Source organism: Rhinolophus sinicus, chromosome 8, assembly GCF_057876585.1.
Source record: "Rhinolophus sinicus isolate RSI-liver-muscle chromosome 8, RSI-T2T, whole genome shotgun sequence".
In the NCBI taxonomy this organism is placed as follows: domain Eukaryota; kingdom Metazoa; phylum Chordata; class Mammalia; order Chiroptera; family Rhinolophidae; genus Rhinolophus; species Rhinolophus sinicus.
In genome coordinates, this window is record NC_142508.1 from 65,269,213 (window position 1) to 65,289,032 (window position 19,820).

The 19,820-nt window shown below is 50.9% G+C and overlaps 1 protein-coding gene and 1 pseudogene across 4 annotated transcripts; one reads left to right on the forward strand and one right to left on the reverse strand.

Moving 5' to 3' along the window:
• Nucleotides 1–1,699: 1,699 nt before the first annotated feature.
• On the reverse strand, nucleotides 1,700–18,982 carry NUTF2 (nuclear transport factor 2). 4 transcript variants are annotated; one of them, XM_088800306.1, is made up of 6 exons: nucleotides 18,194–18,329; nucleotides 9,455–9,623; nucleotides 6,128–6,255; nucleotides 4,297–4,368; nucleotides 4,114–4,212; nucleotides 1,700–2,209 (listed from the first exon to the last, which is right to left on the reverse strand). In XM_088800306.1, the coding sequence occupies exons 3-6, from the start codon at nucleotides 6,224–6,226 to the stop codon at nucleotides 2,096–2,098; spliced, it is 384 nt and encodes a 127-aa protein (XP_088656432.1). In that variant the 5' UTR covers nucleotides 6,227–6,255; nucleotides 9,455–9,623; nucleotides 18,194–18,329; the 3' UTR covers nucleotides 1,700–2,095. The 4 variants fall into 4 exon arrangements, with proteins under 4 accessions (XP_088656432.1, XP_088656434.1, XP_074170809.2 ...); XM_088800308.1 differs by lacking the exons at nucleotides 9,455–9,623; nucleotides 18,194–18,329 and adding an exon at nucleotides 18,876–18,982; XM_074314708.2 differs by lacking the exon at nucleotides 9,455–9,623 and having other exon boundaries at nucleotides 18,194–18,348.
• Nucleotides 12,121–12,602, forward strand: LOC141567500 (transcription factor BTF3 pseudogene; annotated as a pseudogene).
• Nucleotides 18,983–19,820: the final 838 nt, after the last annotated feature.

A 19,820-nucleotide genomic window follows, 5' to 3' on the forward strand; every position in this document is an offset into this window, starting at 1 on the left:
AGAAGAAAGGTTCCGGGATGGGGGCGGACGCCTTGTCCCTTCAGGAGCCTGTCTCCCTCCATTCCCTTTCCCGTGCCAGCGGGGTCCGGAGAGTGCAACTGAGGCAGAGCAAATGTCCATGTACTGGTCCTCCTAAAGCCCTGCTAGCATCAGGATTATCCCGACTGGTCCATGCCCACTCCCAGGTCATGGATTCATGATTGGCCTAGGACTGGGTCAACTCGGCCACCCAGCTGTTGTCAGACCCCACCCCGCCACGCCCCCCAAGGAACAAGCTGAATTGGCAGGAACTTAGGTTTCCCTTTAGTAAATGGGTCAGTGTAACCCAATGCCTGAGGGGACCAGTGATGTCAGAAGCCCCAGGAATTCCAAGGGCAGGAGAGACAGATAGTCCCCCCACAAACATCCCCTTGCCCAACCTGGCACCCTCAGGCAGGAAGAAAGAAACCAGTTTACAAACACCTCTTTATTGCAGACATTTCAGGCACAGGTACATGGAAGAAGCTGCATTGCAGATTTTACACAGGGTGGTTTAAGAGGCAGCAGGTACCTCTCTCCCCTACCCCACCCCCCTAAATACACAGAAGCCTAGAAATAAGCCCCACTGAAATGTCCTGAGTATGCTGTCCTTTCAAATGCACATCATCCAGTCCCACGACCAGTATAGCCAGGCAACCTCTGGGGGTCTGAGAAAGTCCTTGGCCTCCATCCATAGTACAGGAGAGAAGGGAGTGGGTACAGGTCAAGCATAGCTGTGGTGCCCTAACCAATCCTAAAACCCTAACGGGGCACCATCCCAAGTCCTGGGTTTGGTTCCAGCCTGTGGTTGCTACCCTGCCACCAGGTCTCAGGGCTAAAGGGCTAGATTTGCCCTGGGCAACCTGTCCCCTGAACTGAGGAGCACAAACTGCCCCGATAGCTAAGACTTCCTGGAATTTGAAGACAGTGAGGTGTGTGGTAAGGGACGGAATAGAAGGAGGCCTAAAGACTCCTTGCAGAGAGGTCTGAACAGTGAGAAATCCGAGAGCATGAATCCCTCAGATTCAGATGGCCTTCTTTCATAGCTCTAAATCTGTACTCCAACCCAGCCAGGCCTGGATCTGTAGGCACTGGAAGCTGGCTGGTCTGGGCACTTGCCTTTGAGCAATCTAAAGCAGGTGGTACAGGATCTGAGCTGCTGTCTTCTTGGTTGGGGTTTGTGGGGTACCCTGGATGTCATCCAGACCCTTCTGGGGATAGAATAGGCCCCTCTCCCTCAAATCTTTCTTCAATCTTGGTCTTGCTGGGCCCTCAGTACAGAGGGCCTGATGGACCATTTTTGCCAAGGCCTCGCCATCTACAGTGGGATTCTGGGTCATCTCTCCTGTTACTATGGGTCCTGACCCTATCCAGTGTAGAGGTCACAGGAATTGTCAGGACTGACTGCAGAGGTTTCAGTGCAAGGGAAGCTTCATAACCAGACCTGAGCTCTCCCTGTCTGCAGCTCACGTTTCCAAAACCAGGTGGGCTGGGGATTGGAACACTACCCTACAGGGCTTCTGAAAGAAGCTAGCTAGGAGTGCTGCTTCAGCAGTTTTCTCCTTGAAATAGATATTGCTGAGTTGGGGTAGAAATGGGATGGTGAGACATGAGAGAACCAACGGGGCAAGGTAGTTATTGATGCCCAGCCAACTAGTAAACTAATTAAAACAATTTAAACTGTTAAGAAAATTTTTCTGGTTTTATTGTATCATGAGGCATTGAAACATCTGAACAAATCAACATCTGGACGGTGAGGCAGCTGCTTTCTCCTTCACTTCTTTGGGTTACTAGAGCAACTTGTCAGTAGATTAAAAAAAAAAAAAAAAGACAACCTTTTGCATTACTTAAGTCTTTCCAAGGCATGCGCTGGTACAACACAAACTTCTCCTGTCAGATGCAACTAGTCTAGCATCCAAACATCATGCACAATAGCTCGGTAGCAGCAGCGCACTGCGCCCACTCCCACCGGGGCCCTGCTCATTTGTGTATGATATTTGGAGCATCTGGAGGAGTGTGAATAGTATCAGGAAGAGGAGGGAGGAGGAAACAGCATGAGTGCCTGGCTGGGAGGAGGTCAGCCGAAGTTGTGCAGGGCAAGCCTGAACATGTCATTGGTGCAAACCCAAGCATCGTTGATGTTCTTTAATAGAAACATCTGGTGGAACCCCATGATGGGGTCTTCATCAGCCTGTAAGGAGAGAAAAATGATTCAGTAAGGAAACCAGGGAACAGCAAGGGAGTTCAGTGGTAAGAAACAGGGCAAAAAATGCTGACTTTGGGATCAGGCCGTACTATCTTGGACTCAAATCCCACTACAGCCAAAGGACACTTGTGAATGTGAATTGACATAATGTATGAAACACTGCACTGGGCAAACAGGGGCCTATAGAGGGCAGCACACACTGCTATGTACACTTAAACCGCACAACTATTCACCAGTTAACTACAGCTAACGGGCAGAGAACGCACCTACCTCTAAGCCCATGTCTCTGGGCACAGATGATCAACCAGGATCTAAAAACTAAACACTTAAGTGTCTGATTACGCCAGACAGTCCAATCAGAAGTTACTGCTAATATTGACTGCAGCCAAATATGTGAGAAAAGGCTCAAAACCAAGTTCACACTGTGATCATAGCTACACAGGAGTTAAAAATAAAGCATAGCCATCAGGTGATCTGTTGAAAACAGAAAGCGACCTTCAGCCAATGGGAGGGGCTGGGTGAAAAATGTGAAAGGATTAAGTACAAATTGGTAGTTACAAAATAGTCATGGGGATGTGAAGTACAGCATAAGGAATATAGTCAATAATATTGCGCCAGGTGGATACTAGACTAATCAGCGGGATCACTTCGTAAATCATATAAATGTATAACTATCATACTGTACACCTGAAACTAACATATCAAAAGTCTACTGTAATTGAAAAAAACAAGAAAAAGAGACCTCCAGCCAAACTGCAGAAGACTAGCTAATCAGTGCAGCCTCTACCATCACCAGTTTTTCCGAGAATTGTTAGCAAGGAGGCAAATAAGTGTTTTGAGGGTTCAGAGTTGGACAGAAACACAAGAAAGAACCTGAAGCCATGTTGGAAGGGGCACTGCTTACTGACCCCAGGCTGGGAAAGTGGGCACCGAGCCCCTTGAAGACCTCCTCAAACCAAAGGGCCTATTTGAGCACAAACTCTGGGCAGACCATCTTGGACAGGCAGGAGAAACTGACAGGAAAAGTCCAGGCCAGAAGTCAGGTCCCTCTGAATCCACTGCAGAGCCTAGGGGGTCGCTCCCTCCACGCTGCCTAGCCAATGGAGAAGGCATATTATTCTGATTCCCACCATGACACAGATCCAGGAGGGTGGGACCTGGTCAAGGGGCAGAGAATTTGTTCTGCTTTGGGAAGGAGAGGATTTTGAAAACCAAGAATCTGGCTTCAGTCTGCTGAAGCACAACAGGTAGGAGATCCTGGGCGAGTTCGTGGAGAGGGTTGAGGGGCTGCAGGAAGGTTTTAAAGATGACAGGTCTTGAGAAGGGGAAGGGAAAACGCAGAGAAGTAGGAGTTCTAGGAATCTGCTTTGCTCAGCAGTGGAGGAGTCAGCAGCCAACTAAGGGAGTGGTAGCATGGACTCCAGCAGGGGACTGACTACTACTCACCATCCAGCTTGCCCATCCAAGGCCAACTGCTTACAGAAGGCCCACCCACACCTTGGAGCAGTATGATGGCCCAGTGGCTTGGCACCACAGCTCCATCTGCTCCTACACCTCTTGTCCTTTTTCCAAAAAGCCTCTAGACCAGTGCTCTCCAATAACACTTTTGCAGTAACAGAAATGTTCTGTGTCTGTGCTGTCCAGTAGGCAGCCGCAAGTGACTGAGCACTTGAAATATGGCTAGAGTTAACCGAGGAACTACATCTTATTTCACTTTAATGAATGTAATTTAAAAATCGCCACAGGTGGCTGGTGGCTATTGTATTGAGCTACACAGCTCTAAATAGTCACTTTGTCTGTGCGTCCTTTGATAAGCAGGTCACATCACAAGCAGTCAGGGGTGCAAGGCTCTCCTCTGCCTGCCGGCTTCTCCCTCGCAGCACTGTTACCTTAAGCTGGCCCACAACCATACTGATGATGCAGCTGTCTGGTGTGGGCTGATGGTCCTGTGCCGTGATGCTGTGCTGGATTTTCTGGAACGGAAGACTCTGCAAAAGCAAGAGTGGCTGGTGGGCGGGGGCCGGCAGAGCAGGGAAGGAGCCACTTGCCGCCCGGCCCTCGCCCTTACTTACAGACAACTTCTCCACAATGGCAGCTTTCCCCTGGAATTGCTGTCCTTCCCACGTAAGGCATGATGCATCAATCTGAAAACCAGGAAACCCACCATCAGGGCCTCAGAGCACAAAGAGTATCACTGAGGCCCTAAAAAGAATCTTTCTTGGGGAAATGAGTTCATGCCTCAGTTTCCCTGTCTGTAGAGAAAGGAACTGAGGATAGCTTCCAAACTTTACACTATTAACCACTTCTTTAATTATACCCCATTGTCTTAGAGCCCAGGCTCTGAAAGACTATACTAACAACAAAGTACAAACTTATTAAATAAGTCTACTTCCCAGTTTTTATGCAAGAAGCCATATGACCTCTGATACGTATGAGCCCCAGACTGGCCATATGGGGCCAAGGATCAGCCAAAAGCCATTCTGCTGTGTAGTCAATCAGTATCAGTCCCAGAGAAGCTGTGAGAAATAACTTGGCAACATTCTATGCTCATCACCATCTCTAGAGCCCAACCTGAGTTCCACGGAGACCCTTTCCATGGGGGCTCCCAAGCGGTATTCCTGGGGTCACGCAGAGATGCAGGCTAACAAGGACTCCCAAGGCAACCCACCAGCTTCGCCCCCTCCCCCCAGATCTTCCTTACCACAGCCTTCAGGCACAGAACTCCAAAGTGCCTCTGCTACTTATCACCTGTGACATTAGGCAAGTTACTTATTTATCTGAGTCTCAATTTCCTAATGTTCAAAGGGGACATGGGCTGAGAATTACATGAAATAACAACTTTGCTAACTCTCTCCTCTGGGTCAGGCCTATTTAATTGATATTAAGAAGCAATGAAGGCAGCATTTGAGATCTTGCTCCCCAGCACAGGTTGTCCGTTTGGCTCAAATAAACTCTTAATAAAAAAAAAAAAAGAAGAAGGAATGAAGTACCAGGATCCCAGAGTCAGATCAGTTCAAGTTTTTAAGAATTCTCTAATCTATGATAATGACTAATAGTGCCTGTGCTGGATTTGGCCCTCCACTGGTAATAGCCCTTTTATCCAACATTTCTGAAGGCACGGACACTCTGGAAGGAGACAGCTGTCTGCCCATAATCGGGTCAGGCCCTGAGGCTATGCCGGATGACTCCTATCACTCTCATCCCCGGCAGCCCTGCCAGGCACGGCCTGATCAATCACACCAGGGGTGCCAAAAAAATGTATACACAGGACTTGTATTCATCTTTTGTTATCGGTATATATGGAGTGCTACAATTTTAATAAGAGTTTTTTCCTCTTAAAATGTATATACATTTTTTTGGCACCCTCTATTTCCGTGACTGAGTCTCGGGCAGGGTCAAATACAAGCAGCTCTTGGTGTATATGAACACCATTACAATACAGCAAACAGGCCCACATAGAAGGGTTTCGCAAAGGACACACTAGCCTCTCTAGGCTAACCCCATTTGTTTCCCATGAGCATTCCGGGGCTTTTGGCCCCAAAAGGAAGCCGGACCTGGGGCCTCCAGGAGAGCTCAGCTTTGCAATGATGCTCATGGCTGCTGCCTCCAGAGGGTACTATGAAACCTAGCCTCTCCTGCCGCCTAATCTGCAATAGAAGCCCTTTCCAGAACCATGAAATGGCCAGCCCAGGACACCTGCCCAGGGTACCAGGATCCCCATTCTTGTGGAACATATAGACCAGGTAGTTGGGCCAGGCCTCAGGCCCCCTGTCCCATAGACATCTCAGAAAGAAAGGTGCAGCCAGGGCAGTGAGGGCTGCCAGAATGTGTGAACTGGGAAGAAGTGGCCCAACATCTGAACTGATTGCCTGGGGTCCTGTCTGCCCAGAGCTGGAGACTTACGTAAATTGCGCCTAGTTGAGTTCTGTCATTATCAAATAACTGGTAGTAATGTTGAATGAAGCTGGATCCAATCTGCTCCCAAATTGGCTTGTCTCCCATTCTGGAGCGTCACCTGGCCTCGTTGAGACCTGCAAGACCAGAGACACAGGGAGGGAAGCGTTGGTACCTCACCAGCTGCTGTCCTTTCATTGACCCCCACCCCTCCCTAGCTTCAAGCAGGGAGTCCTTTGCTGAGGTCTGTTCACACAGGGAACAGGAAGAAGCCCCAGAGAACTGGTAGGAGACCTCTCCCCATATAGACCAGAGCAAGGAGCCGAGGTAGACCAGACTCAGCTCCTCGAGGAGCACGTAGGATGAGTACCGAGGGTGGAGCCTGGACAAAGGAAGGTCAGAGCAGGCCCTTCAATGCCCAATGAGATGGACCTTTAAGGAGGAACTAAGCACTATCCCTGTATCTTTTCAACAACAAGCTGCAAGGCCAGTTATTGCTATTCTTCCCACCTTGCAGACCAGGAACTACTGATGTCTGTGTGTGTGGAGTTGGCTTCTACTATAGCCCTCAGTGCTTCAACACTGCCTCAGCACCTTACTGGAAGGTGGAGGAAGACCCAGTGAGAGTGGAGGGATGGCTCCTCAAGGCGCCACTTGCTACAAAAACAGTACGTGACTTCCCTCAGCCTTAAGGATGCAGTTTACATTTCTGGGGCTAGGTGATGCCTGGTCCTTACTGGGGCATTTCTTTATTGATGGGGGTGACCCCTACCTACTTCAGAGCTAGGGACAAGTCCAGGGGACAACAGAATAATAGATGAGGGATGTGGGGAGGGGAAAGGGAAGCTGTGAGGGGGAAACACTTCATCTCTTCACATCCCCCATACCTTAGCACTGCCTCCCCCGGGAGGAGCTGCCCCTCACCAATCTCTGAGGGGAAGAGGACACCCCCCCCATAGATCAAGGCCCCAAGGGTGCTAGTTCAATCACTGTGGCTCTGCCAGGCCCCTCCAGGTAGGGAAGTCCACACCTCATTGCAGGATCCAATGAGAGCAGACCCATGCGTTGTTCTGTAGTTGTCTGACTGCAGAGGAACCCAGCCCCTCACTCATGATAACAGGACTTTGAACCAATAGTGAGGAGGTGGGTCCGACCCTGGCAGACAACCATTAGCAATGTGGGAGGTGACACAAGTCACTGCCTTTCTTAGGGTCAACCGCCTCCTCCTGCGTAAAATGGAGGTGAAACCCTGCTGTTGCCAGTGGTTGTGAAGCCTCACTAAGGGAATGTAGTAAAGCCCTCAGCTCAACAAGGTAAGTGATAATTCACTCCATATCCTGTGGCCTCACCCAAGGCCAGAGAAGCCAGTGTGTGTGTGTGTGGGGGGGGGACAGTGTAGGGGAACAGTGGCTTATCCTCAGCCTAGCCCATCTCCCAGCCCGTGATCAACATTTCAGCCAATGAAGAGCCAAGAAGCTTAGCCAGCTTTATTTTAGGTCCCCTAGGAGGTGGTGGCACTAAAAATAGCAGCTCAGTGCTGGGATGACTAAGAAATGTCCAGGAAAGTCTAAAATAAGCAGAGGAGAAAACTTGGACAGGGCCATGCCTGTTACAGAGAAACACAAGGTATGTCCCAGTTCACACTCTGCCAAGACACAAATCAACAAGCGGGAAAGGCATAGGCTCAACACCTAGTCTCAGCTGCGCTGTCTTGGTCACATTTCTAAGGGGTCAGACTGTGGTTGTACCTACACACAAACTTGGCTTACTTGAGGCAGGGCACAGCCTGGCATATCTCTGCCTCTTCCACGCTGGTATTCACTATGCTTAGCTCACTCACTGCAGCCCGACCCCACCAGCAAGATAAGATGCCCTGCCCAATCCTCAAGAGCTCGGAGGCAGGGAGGGGGCGCTGAAGGAATAGAAGAGGGCTATCTCTCCCTCTGCTCTCAGCAAGGCTGGGCAGCTCAGGGAAGGTCTCGGAGAAAGAGTATGCTTATCCGAAGACAAGTGTCTGGGGGAAAAGAGTAGCGATAGGGGCAGGAAACGGGGAAGCCTGAGACGGAGGGTGAGGGGAACTAAGGTTAGACGCTGATCCAAAGAAAAGTGCAGACATGTGGTGGGTCAGTGAGGCAGAAGAAATGTGGGGTGGTTTTTTCATTTTTTAAATATTATTCTTAGTCGTGTGATAAGTTGCTAATACAAAACCTACTCGGCAGAAGTAGTGTCAGAGTGAAGAGGGTAGAGGGATAAAGAGACAGAAGAGCATTTTAGTCCAATGGGGAGAGGCAGGGCAGAGGGAACTCTCTTGAGGAATAGGACAGCTCAAGGCATCCCAGAAAGTGAGAAGGAACTTTCCAAACTCTGAGGATTCAGGCCTTTGCTTTCAAAATGCCAAGCGAGGCCCCTGAAGGCAACACCAACCTCATTAGAGGTCTGCTTGACCTTGATTTGTGTTACTTCCATGTAATGATCACAATAGCCATATGGTCAGATTCCACTGTCATCCCACTTAACAGGCGGGAAAACTGAGGTTCAGCAATGTGGGGAGTCCTGCTCCAAGCTCATCTAGTACGTCAGTGCTGACACTGGGTCCTCAGGTTGAGGCCAGTGCTTTCTTTCTGCTACCTTAGCATCCAAGGCTCTAAACCACAGAGCTGGCTATGTCCTTCCCTGACAGCCCCCTTGCCTTTGGGTTAAAGGCCAAACCCCCTAAACTCCCCCAGTGGGCATCTGCTCCTGTCCCTGTGTGCCCAGCCGTTCTCTCCTACCTCAATTCAGCTGCACACACAAACACACCAGAACTCACCAAGTGCGTGCCCACCGTTTTCTCCTTTCTCCCTTCCTCCGCCTGCTCAGTCCCTGCTCTTCCTCCAAGTCACCGTTCAGACCCCACCTGTTCAGGGACAGACTCCTTCCCAGACTCAAACACTGACCTCCAACCCATCAACCCACCCAGGCCCACTCCTCCACCTAAACTGTAGCTCTGGACCGTGAGGGTTCTGGTGTGTTCTGCCACACTCCCCATCTCGCAGCCCAGAGCAAGGCCCAGTCAACTACAAGACTTACAGTTTCTGACTTGAAATCTTCCACAAAACTTTCAACTCATGGGAGGCAGCGTTCCTGAGTCCAGGGGGGAAAAAGCAGGATATAGAGCCCCCGTCCTTTCCCCATGCAACACAGAGGAGGGGTCTGGGTCAGGCTAGGAGAACATTCCCCAGGATGGCCAGCAAGCCCTAACCTTGTTTCTAATATAGTTACTGTGAAAAAGAACAGCCTGGAAAGAAACAAAATGCCAAGGCTCAGAGGCAGCCTCACATCAGATTGGGGACTGACCTTCATGACGGCTTCTCCTACAGCTCTTCCGAAAGGGCCGCTGACCACGCCATCTCCTGCTTCACCCCAACAGTCCGCAGGCTGATTGAGGCCAGGCTCCTCGAGGAGCAGAAATGACCTCGATGACCTCTTGCCCACTGAGCATCAGCCTTCACTGACCCTTAGGTCTCTGTGGGTGCAAAGACCCTCTAAGAATGTCTCAAAAACTGTGGCCCTCTCCCAATAAATTTGCACAGAGGCAGATGCCCCAGCCTTGTGAAGAATTTCAGGTTGTTTACACTCCCTGAGCTTCAGTCACAGACCTCAGGTTAAAACCTCTGGCCCAGCGATCCCATTAGGCAATAGAAGAAAACTTCATTTTTATTCTCAAATTCTGGGTCAGTGTTTCCATGGACAAAACTTGAAATAGGAGCATCTGGCTGATAACATCTCCTTTTCACTAATGTGTATTAGGTATAAAAATATGTTAAGGGCTTTATATGCATTGTTCCTAACACCCCAAGTCAACACCCATGTTACAGATGAGCAAAATGAGGCTCAGGGAGGTTAGCTAAGCTGCTCAAGGTCAATAACCTAATAGATGGTGGAATCGGATGGAACCAGGTTCAGTGGACTCCAGAGCCAGGACTCTCAGAGACAATTGGTCTGGAGATAAAAACGAACAGCACTCTCTGACCTTGGCCTTCTCAGACAGGCCTGAACCAGGACTTCTGCCTCCAAACAAAGGCACCAGGCAGATCTCCGCACCAAACAATAGGCGTTTTCACGGGGGATGATCTCACAGCTTTCCCAAACCTTCGAAGTCACGACGCTGCTCTACCCACTCAGCAGAGCGAGATGGACCTGGGGCAGAACAGTGATGGGGAAAACGACGTACCAACCCCAAACTGATACACAGAAAAATGGTCACATATGTGAGGGCCCACCACCACGCTGAGCCAGCAGATGCCAGCACATGTGCTGAGCTCATAGCAGGGTCCTTGAAATCGGGTCCAATGATGGCGTTACTCTCACACCTACTTTTTGCCAAGCCCCCAACAGCCCTGAAGTATACAGGCTGGGAAGGACTCCTCGAAGAGGTGGGATTAACTGTCAGCCTTGGCTTAAACCTCTCTCCCGGTGATACACACCTATGCTCTGGGCACAGGCGTGTATTGCAGGGAGAGGTAAAATGCAGTCTACTGCCGGCCACCAGATAGGAAGACACCACAGTGCCTGTTCCTCAGGAACAAACTGCCCCTGGGATTTCATGGTCTCAGGGGTGCTGTGTATCCTGTCTTCTGGCCCTCCAATGACTTGCGTCCCCATTCTCCACTAACAAAGTCTGAACCACTTACCCTGCCTTCAAGGGTGCCCTGCCCTCTCGGATGTCCCAACCTCATCTCCTGCCACCACATCCTTCTTCTTCTGCAGCCATTAGGTATTTTCTTGTTTCTGGAACATGCTAAGTCTGTCTCACCGCAGGGCTTTGCAACTGTCGATCCTTCTACCTGGATCACTCTTCTCCCTAAATCTTCACTGTCTGGTTCTTTGTCACTTGTGTGTGTCAGCTCAAATGTCACCTCATAGATACCTTTCCCTGATCACTCAGTCTAAAGTAGCTGGCTGCCTAGTTACTCATTTCACCATCCTGCATTATTTTCTCAAAACTTGTCACTACATGAGATTGTCACTCTTAAATATTTGTTTGTGGTCTATCTCCCTGACCATGGCACCTCTGTTCCCATGGTGTCTGGCTGGGTCCCCAATAACTATTTGTTGACAAAGCCCATGAGTGCATAGGAGCTGGGGCTGAGAGGCTAGCCCTTCTCTGGAGGAGTGAGTTCTGAGCAAATCCTGCTCAGTGTAAGTAGCTAAGTGACCCACTTCCTCTCCACCTATATGTTCTGTCCAAGTTGTCAGGAAACAATCCTTTGTCATTCACCCAGCCATCGGTCTGTCCAAGGCCTGTCGCAAGCGGGGCTTGGCCCCCAAATCCCTCTCCCCCTCCTACGGTCTTGGTTGGTCACCCGAGGGACAGCAGGCATACAACTGCACCCTCAAAGGCATGACCTCAAGCCTGCCCGTCTCTCCCGCTTGGTGTCTCCTCATCAGTAATTGTGCGTAATTGTGCGGATGTCAGAGGTAATCAACTGAAAGTATAAAGCAGGGCCCTCGAGATCTCTTGCCCTCATTCTCTCCCCATTCATCTCCCCCTTTCTCTCTCTCCCACCTTGGCTAGGCCCGTTCGCTTCCCTGAGAATGTATCACTAACACCAGGGGTCTAGGCTTCTCTCCCTCTCTTTCTCTCTCCCGCCTCGGCTAGGCCTGTTCTCTTCCCTGAGAATCTATCACTAACAAACCCTGCTTTCACATTAATCAGCTTGCTGACCTTTGATTCTTCACTGCATTGGCAAGAAGAACCGAGACTCCCATACAGACGGATGGTATATGGTCCTCTATAATTTCAATGTGGGCAGAAGGCAGATGGCTACTAGACAGGAGGGCATTGGGGGGCTGAGTGAGAAAGGTGAAGGGATTAGGAAATACAAATTGATAGTTACAAAATAGACACAGGGGCTTTCTCCTGCCATCTTGCGTCCCCACGTGTGTGTGTTTATTCTCAGCTGGTCTGCCCAAGACCTCCTGAGCACCAGCCCTAGTCCCCCATACGTCCCCATTTCCAGATGAAAGAAACTATCATGAACCCGAAGAAACTCGCCAAACTGCAGGCACAAGTGCGCATTGGTGGGAGAGGAACTGCTTGTAGACAGAAGGTGGTTCACAGAACAGCTACAGCAGATGATAAAAAACTTCAGTTCTCCTTAAAGAAGTTAGGGATAGACACTATCTCAGGCACTGAAGAGGTGCATATATTCACAAACCAAGGAAAGCGATCCACTTTCACAACCCTAACGTTCGGGCCTGTCTGGCAACAAACATGTTCACCCTCACAGGCCACGCTGAGACTAAGCAGCTGACGGAAACGCTACCCAGCATCTAATACCAGCTTGGTACACACAGTCTGACTAGTTCAAGGAGACTGGCTGAAGCTCTGCCCAAACCACCTGGGGATGGAAAAGCACCACTGGCTGCTGGAGAGGAGGAGGATGAAGTTCCAGATCTTGCGGAGAATGTTGATGAGGCTTCCAAGAGTGAAGCAAACTGAACTGAGTCAACTTCTGAAGAAGATAAAGCTTGAAGAAGTTACTGGGAGCTGCTATTTTATATTATGACTGCTTTTTAAAATTTTGTTCATGGATCTGATAAATTCTCAATCTCTAACATTTTTAAGCCCAAGCCCCTTGGACACTGCAGCTCTTTTCAGTTTCTGCTTATACACAAATCATTCTTTACAGCTAATTAAGGTGAAGAAGCTTGGGAATAGTTTGAAACAAAGGTTAATAAAGTTCTTTGCCTAGTTAAAAAGAAATAGTCATGGGAATGTAAAGTACAGCATGGAGAATATAGTCAACAAAAAACAAAAAGTATAAAGCAGGACGCGGCCGTAAGGAGTCATTGTCAGGTCCTAGGTAAACACCAGAGCTAGGAAGAAAGTGGGGACCGCAGCGTCCTGCAGGGACACCACACCTTAGTATCCTCAACCAGGGACCAGTAACTGCCTAGTCCACCACTCCCCTGCCTGAAGTCTGGAGAGAAATCAGATAAGGTCTGGTGCCCGATGGCTGGACAGGACAGAACCCTTTCCTGGGGCAGACCCCTGAGGTCTAGGTTTCCCCAGCACCCTGAGGGCCTTTTCCTCTTCTGCCAGGGGGGAGGGGTCCAGAGCCTTTGGGCTGCCCTGGCTGACCCAGAAGCTGAATCCAGCGACTTCTATTCTGGTCTCTGCTTTGTACTTACTCAATCCCTGAGTAGCTCCCCTCTCCCAGGTGGCTCAGAGATCTCTGGGGCCCCTGTCCTAGCCAGCTCTCATCTATGAACTTGCTGGTTAGGTACACATGGATGTGGCTCCCCCATTGGGCCCTGAAGCGCCTCAGTGACCACCCCCACTGTCTGCTACCACCATGCCTGGCCCATGCCTCTGGGCCACTCTGAGACCTAGATGAGCAGAATAGTAAACAAAGGGATGGATGCGGAGTTCCTAGGGTGGTGGAGGGAGTGTCTCCTAGGAGCCAGTCGTGTGTGCTCTCATGTTTGAGCCTCACGGCCCCGTAGAGCTGGTATGATTACCATCACTTTGTAGATGAGGAAGCCAAGACACCAAGAGGTTAAAAAATCCAAGACTACACAAGGCCCCTGGGACAGCCAGCATCAAAAGGGCCACAAAAACGGCCTGGACTGGAACAGATGAGAGCCCATGTCAAGTACCAGAAACCATACAGGTGGCACAATGAGGTGGTGAGAATCGGAGTCCAGGGCTTTTCTTCTTGGAAATCAGCAAGCTCCATGCCCCTCAGGACAGAAAGCCCCTGAGTGCATGCTCAGCTGGTCAAAGCAGGTTTACACCACAGGGACAACTGAAAACTTGCATCATCCTTGGCCTGACACCACCTCTACAAGGGAAACCAATGTCTCTACACACAAGCATCCTTCCAAAGGGCAGCAGTTTCTGCCCTGGTGAGACCCAGTGGCTCCGACAGACTACATGAGGCTTTAAGAAACAAACATTCCTGAATTCCCCCAGTTTCCTGAGGCAAACAGCCCTCAGTTCCCAGGCACCTTGGACACCCCCCTCTCCTGACGGCGGTTCTCCTTCTCCAAGTAGCCCCCCTCTCCAGCCTGGGGAGTAGGGAGTTGGCACAGTACAGGTACCAGTAACAAATAAGGAGTAAAGCCCAGGGCAGCGAGAGGAAGTTCTCAGTCAGCAGGTGATGGGAGCCCGGGGGCCAGTTAGCAGGGCCACCCCCGGCCCTCTTATGTCCCTCTTCCCTGGCCACTAAGACACTTCCCCAGTCACAGCCAGACCTGAACAACGGATTCACTCCAGGAAGACACAGCTGATAGGATGAGAAGGGGGAAGGAGTCACAGATCTGCTGCTGGTCAGGGTGATGACCAGAATATCACACAGGCCTGGAAATCATTCCAGGGATAACCCACATGCTGCCACTTCCCTCAGAGGGAGTCAAGAATTCCTGCCACACTACGGTCAAAGAGAATTACAGAATCTCAAAAGCTGGAGAAGGGGTAGCCAACTCAAATTCAACAAACACACAAACATCCTCAAATGGCCAAACTAGGGGGGAAAAAAAGAAAGAAAACAAAAAGCTCATCAGAAAGTTCAGCTCAACCCCAACCCACAGAAATCCAGCCCAACTTTCAATGTCTATCCTGGGGAAATCTTTTTGGATCCACCCCTTTCTCACTTCATCTTGGGGAAGGTGCCTGTGTTTCACTCTGGGAAGGTGCCTTGATAGGTACCACTCCAGGAGCACTGGGCACTTGAATAAAAGCGAACTGAGAGGGTCTCAGTGAAAGGGGCAGAAGTCACCGACCCAGGCTCCAGGCAGGGAATAGGAAGGCCACAGACCATAAAACGCTGGTGATTCCCAGGCATTGGGAGACATCCAGCAGACCTGTGAGCAGGCTGTAGAAACAGAAGCTAGATTCAACAGCCACAGCAATTTAAAGGGGGTAACAGCCTCACTCAAGGGACCCCAGACCTTCCTGGGCCCATCATCTGGAAGTATTCCCTTGATCTGTGTACTGAAGAGGAGAGTAGGCTCACCAACAGCCTTTCCTCTTTGGTGCTCTCACCATTCAGAAGTCCCCTCTTCTGTGCAGGACCAAGAGCCCCTGTAGATCCCTTCAACTTAGCCCTCAGCATATAAGAACAATATTACCCGTCTCCCCCACTACTGTGACCTCCTTTCCCCAGCACCAGGACTGGATATAATTCATTTTTCTACCTCCAGCCTCAGCCCAGAGACTGACAAATGGAAAGGGCCCTAAGAGTGGTTCCTGAATAAGCTGATCATTGGTGAGAAAGGAGAAAAAATAATTTTAAAATACTACTGCCTCAGTAAGGGAATCCTAGAATTTTTTGATAAGTCGATGCCTCCCATTCTAAAATTTGAAAATTCTGCATCTCTTAAACCATTCATCCCATTCCAACCCACCAACTGCAAAGATAGCACGATAAAGTGAGCTATGGCTCAGAGAGAAGAGCTGGGCTCTATGTCACTAAGGGATCTAGTTTTGAGCTGGTTGAGAACCCACTCATCCTCCCACCCTGCCCCCATGCTTATGCAGACACATCCCAAATGCCCTGTGTCAGGTCCCACTTTCCAAGTTAGCCTTTCACAAATATAAGATACAGACATATTCGGGAGAACCTCAGGGTTCTTTTCTTATCTGAGATCCAGATGGCCTGCCAAGTTCCAGAAAGGTCAAGGATTGGAGGTACTGGGGGATCAGGATGCCTAGCAATGGCTAGCTGACTCCAGACAGAAGTTATAAGGAATTTCTAGGACTGGAATGAGAGGGAGGGACCTGAATTCCTCCTACTCCTGCGTAACCTTGGAGAAGGAACAGTATCTTTTTGACCTTGTGATCAAGCCATCCAGAGCCTTGGAATGTGCAAGTTAATCCAGAGCCTTAAGTAAACCTAGCTCACCTAAAACCTGTGTCTTAGAAAAAAACCAATGCAGATAATTAGAGGGTCTTGAAACAACTGCTTCTAGCTAGCACTAAGAGATTCCACCACACTGATCCTACCGTGTTTCCCTGAAAATAAGACCTACCCAGACTATCAGCTCTAATGCATCTTTTGGAACAAAAATTAATATAAAACCTGGTATTATATTATACCCAGTATTGTCATATTATATTATTATTATATTGCATCATACCTGGTCTTACATTATATTAAAATAAGACCAGGTCTTATATTACATTTTGCTCCAAAAGACACTTTAGAGCTGATGGTCCGGCTAGGTCTTATTTTCGGGGAAACACAGTATGTGTGTCCTGTGAGTAGTCTCTCCTTGTTGCCCAACTCCACTGGCAAATCAGGCCTCTCCTGAGCCTGCTGAATGAACCTGACTTCCATGTGCTCATGGGCCGGGATGCGGATTACAAGGCTTGAGTTCAGAGAGAAGGCTAGCCCTGATGAGACCTGCACAGATCCTTGCCTGTCCTCCTTAACCAGGGAGAAATGACTATACAGAACAATTCAACTGAGGGAAAACACCCAAGGCTAAAGCCCAATGATCGCAAAAAACATACTCAAGGGGGGGAAAAAGTCCAGAGGTGGAGGCTTTTTGCATCACGCGCCTAACTAACTCAACTCTTTTAAGAGACATGCTTGCTGCTGAGGTCAGGACTGCAGAGACTTAGCTGCCTTTTTAGTCCATGCAAGAACTGTGGCTCAGAAGCCACACTGGGTGAGAGGAATCAAGGCTTGACAAGCTGCCTCTTCCCAGAATTCCATGGTCTTCTCAGGACTGGTCCCTTAATTTATCATCACTCAATCAGAAGTGCTTTAACAAAGCCTGTCAGGAGACTACTCTATAGCTAGATACTCTCCTCCTCCCAGAACTCAATGGGGTCCCTGGGTCCATCATTAAGAGCAATTTCCCAAGGTTCAACCAGCTTACTGCCTGTTCATAGATCATTCCAGATATTGGGAAGTGAGCAAGCAAGTGAGGGAAGCCTGACTTTCTGCACTTTTTGGCCCCTGTTCTGCCACCTGGAATTCAGAAGGGCCCCACAGCCCAGATGTACTTCACCCCCCAATGTCACTTCCAGCCCAGCCTCTTGTTTGTCACAGGACTCATGGATCTCAGGCCTGGATTCTACTTCCCCCTCCGCTGAATCCCACCCATCACCACTATTCTTATGGAATCATCTTCCTGTGTGAGAAGGGCAGATGGCTCTGGGAGGGGCTGATGTGAGGATTAGGCTGTGCGGGGAGAGGTCTAATAATGTGTTGAAGTCTCACACATTCAATCTAATCTCCTTGGCTTCCTCCCTTCCTCCACTAACACGGCCGGCCAACCCACCCACAGCTGGGGCCTGGTCACTGAGCGAGAAAAGAGCGGGAGCTGAGCCTACTAGCCTGGAGCTGTCTCATTACCATCAGACCAGATCCTCCAAGGCTGGTCGGGGGTGATGTTCCACGTGGGATCCCCTCCCGCCCTAGATTACTTGACCCTCCCCTCCACACAGAATTTACGCATGAGTTCCAGAGTTGAGGGGTAGGTTTCGTGCACTCCCAGTGGGCAGACAAGCAGGGGAGCATTCACCTACATCCCAGCCAGGTTATGGTCGGGAACCGGGTGAGGGGCCTAAGCTCGGGCTGCTACAGGCGGGCGCCCTTACCCATTGCTGACTCCGGAGCGGGCCGGGTGGCGCTTGCCCATTCCCGGATCCTTCGCAGGCAGGTGGCAGGACGTGGGAATGGGGTCGGCCCACTAGCCCGCCTGCAGAGCTTGCGAGACTCCCGGCAGGCCCAAGTAGGCCAGACGGGGCGGGGCCCGGAGAGCCCGATCTGGGTGGTCCGGACCAGGAAAAAAAGGCCCGACCCCAGCGCAGTCCGCTGCACCCGCCATGTGCACGGTATAGCCTGGAAAGACGCCTGGCTGTCTCTCCGTTTTCCCCCCGGCCGCCGCCTCAGAGGACCGGCGGGAGGCGGAGCCGCGCACGACACATGGCCCCGGCCCCGCACGGCTTCGGGCCGCCGGGGGGGGGGGGGGGGAGGGGAGGGGCCGCCCAGGGACTCGCAGCGGAGGCTCCAGGCGGCCCGGAGCGCGGCTCCTGCGTCCCAGCCCCCGCCCCGGCGCGCTACCCCCGACACTCACCCGAGGGGCTGGCACGATGGCGGCAGCGGCGACGGCAAACCAGCGCGGTCTGCGACCGACTGTCCCTTCCCCCCTGCCTTCCCTCGCCACCCCGCTGCACTCTGGGAAACGCAGTCCCCCCCTCGTTCCCTTCTGGCATAGGTGCTCTAAGATAAAACTACAGTTCCCGGCGTGCTATGCGCCGAGGCCCAGACGCGGCCCGCAGCGCGGGAGGTGAGGCTAAGCTAGCTAGGGAGGCCGCCGGGGCGAGCCCCTGAGAATTGTGGTCTAGCGGAAGCCTCTGGAACACCCGAGTTTGGCGCCAGGCAAGGGTCAGGACTGTGTTGTCGCCAGGTCCCAGCTGGTCCGGCCCCACCCAGGCTACACAGCCGTTTGGAGTTGGCCCCGCCTCCGTGAGAGCCCAGCCTAGCCTCAGGCTGGCCCAGCCGCCCCTTGCTGGGCCCCTGGGCCGTTTCCGCTGGCGAACCCCCTTCCCCTTGGTGCTCGGGCCGCCCCTTCGGCTCTTCCGAGAGGTGCTCAAAGACCGGCCTGGGCGGAACCCATGGCTTCTACTGTCCCAACATTCATGTGCCCTGCCCACCGCCAGTAGAGCCCAAAGCTGGTTTCCAGCGGGTGAGGCTTTCCTTGGGTTGCAGATTCAAATGTCCCTCAAGTGAGGATCAATGGAGATGAGTTCTCTTACCGTTGGATTCTCCAAAACTGTCCTAAGGTTTTTTGCAACAAGAGCTAAGTTTCATTTTTATCGGCGAGGAAAGAGAAGTAACCAGCTCACCCAAAGTTTCCCTGTGATTTAAATGACCAGATTGCCCTTTCCTTTCAACGCCCATTTTAGTCGTTTCCCGGGCAACGCAAACATTTGAAGGGAAGTCTGCCTCTAGGTCAGGCATGTTGAGGGAAATGCCCCACAGCTCTGGGGGCGTGGGGCACAGATAAAGGAAATAGGTACAAGGCTTCCCTCCTGGCCAGAAATCTCAGTAATCCTGTTCTTCCAGAAGTGTTGCACCTTTACTGACACCTGCTCCCCTCCATTCCTCCTAGGGATGGCTGGTAAGACCAGCCCAAGCTTATTAAATCCCAGGTTTGTGCCTTCTACTTTGCCTGACTAGATGTTTCCTCTTATTACTCAGCCAGTAAGAACTCTATAATGCCGGCTTGTGGTGCATCTGGGACCTCCCTTGATCTGAGCTGTCCTTCCCGCAAGAAGCAAAAACACTGAACACCCATAACCTCCAGACATGAGTCCTGGCCAGAGCCTGGCTCTCACACTTTCTGGGAGCACTGCTTAGAAGTTCAAGTGAGCCAAAGTAGAAACAGTGTTACATCTCTTCAACAAACCTGAGCGAAAGAATACACTAAAGAGTAAGGCCTGAGCCTGGGAAAGCCCTCATTCCTAGTGAAGAAGAGTGGGGACATGTGGGAGACTAGCCCAATAGCTGCTGGCAAAGGGTTTCAATCCCAGCTGGCCTGGAAGGGCACTGCTGTGCTTCCACCACCTTATGACTAGCCAGAATCCTAGAAAGGCAGAGATCCCGTCCCTTCCCCAACCAGGCACTTGCACAACCTATGCTTTACCCCACTTCCCCACCAAAGACTTGTTTCTCAAGTCAGTGCCAAAAAGAGCAGAGAC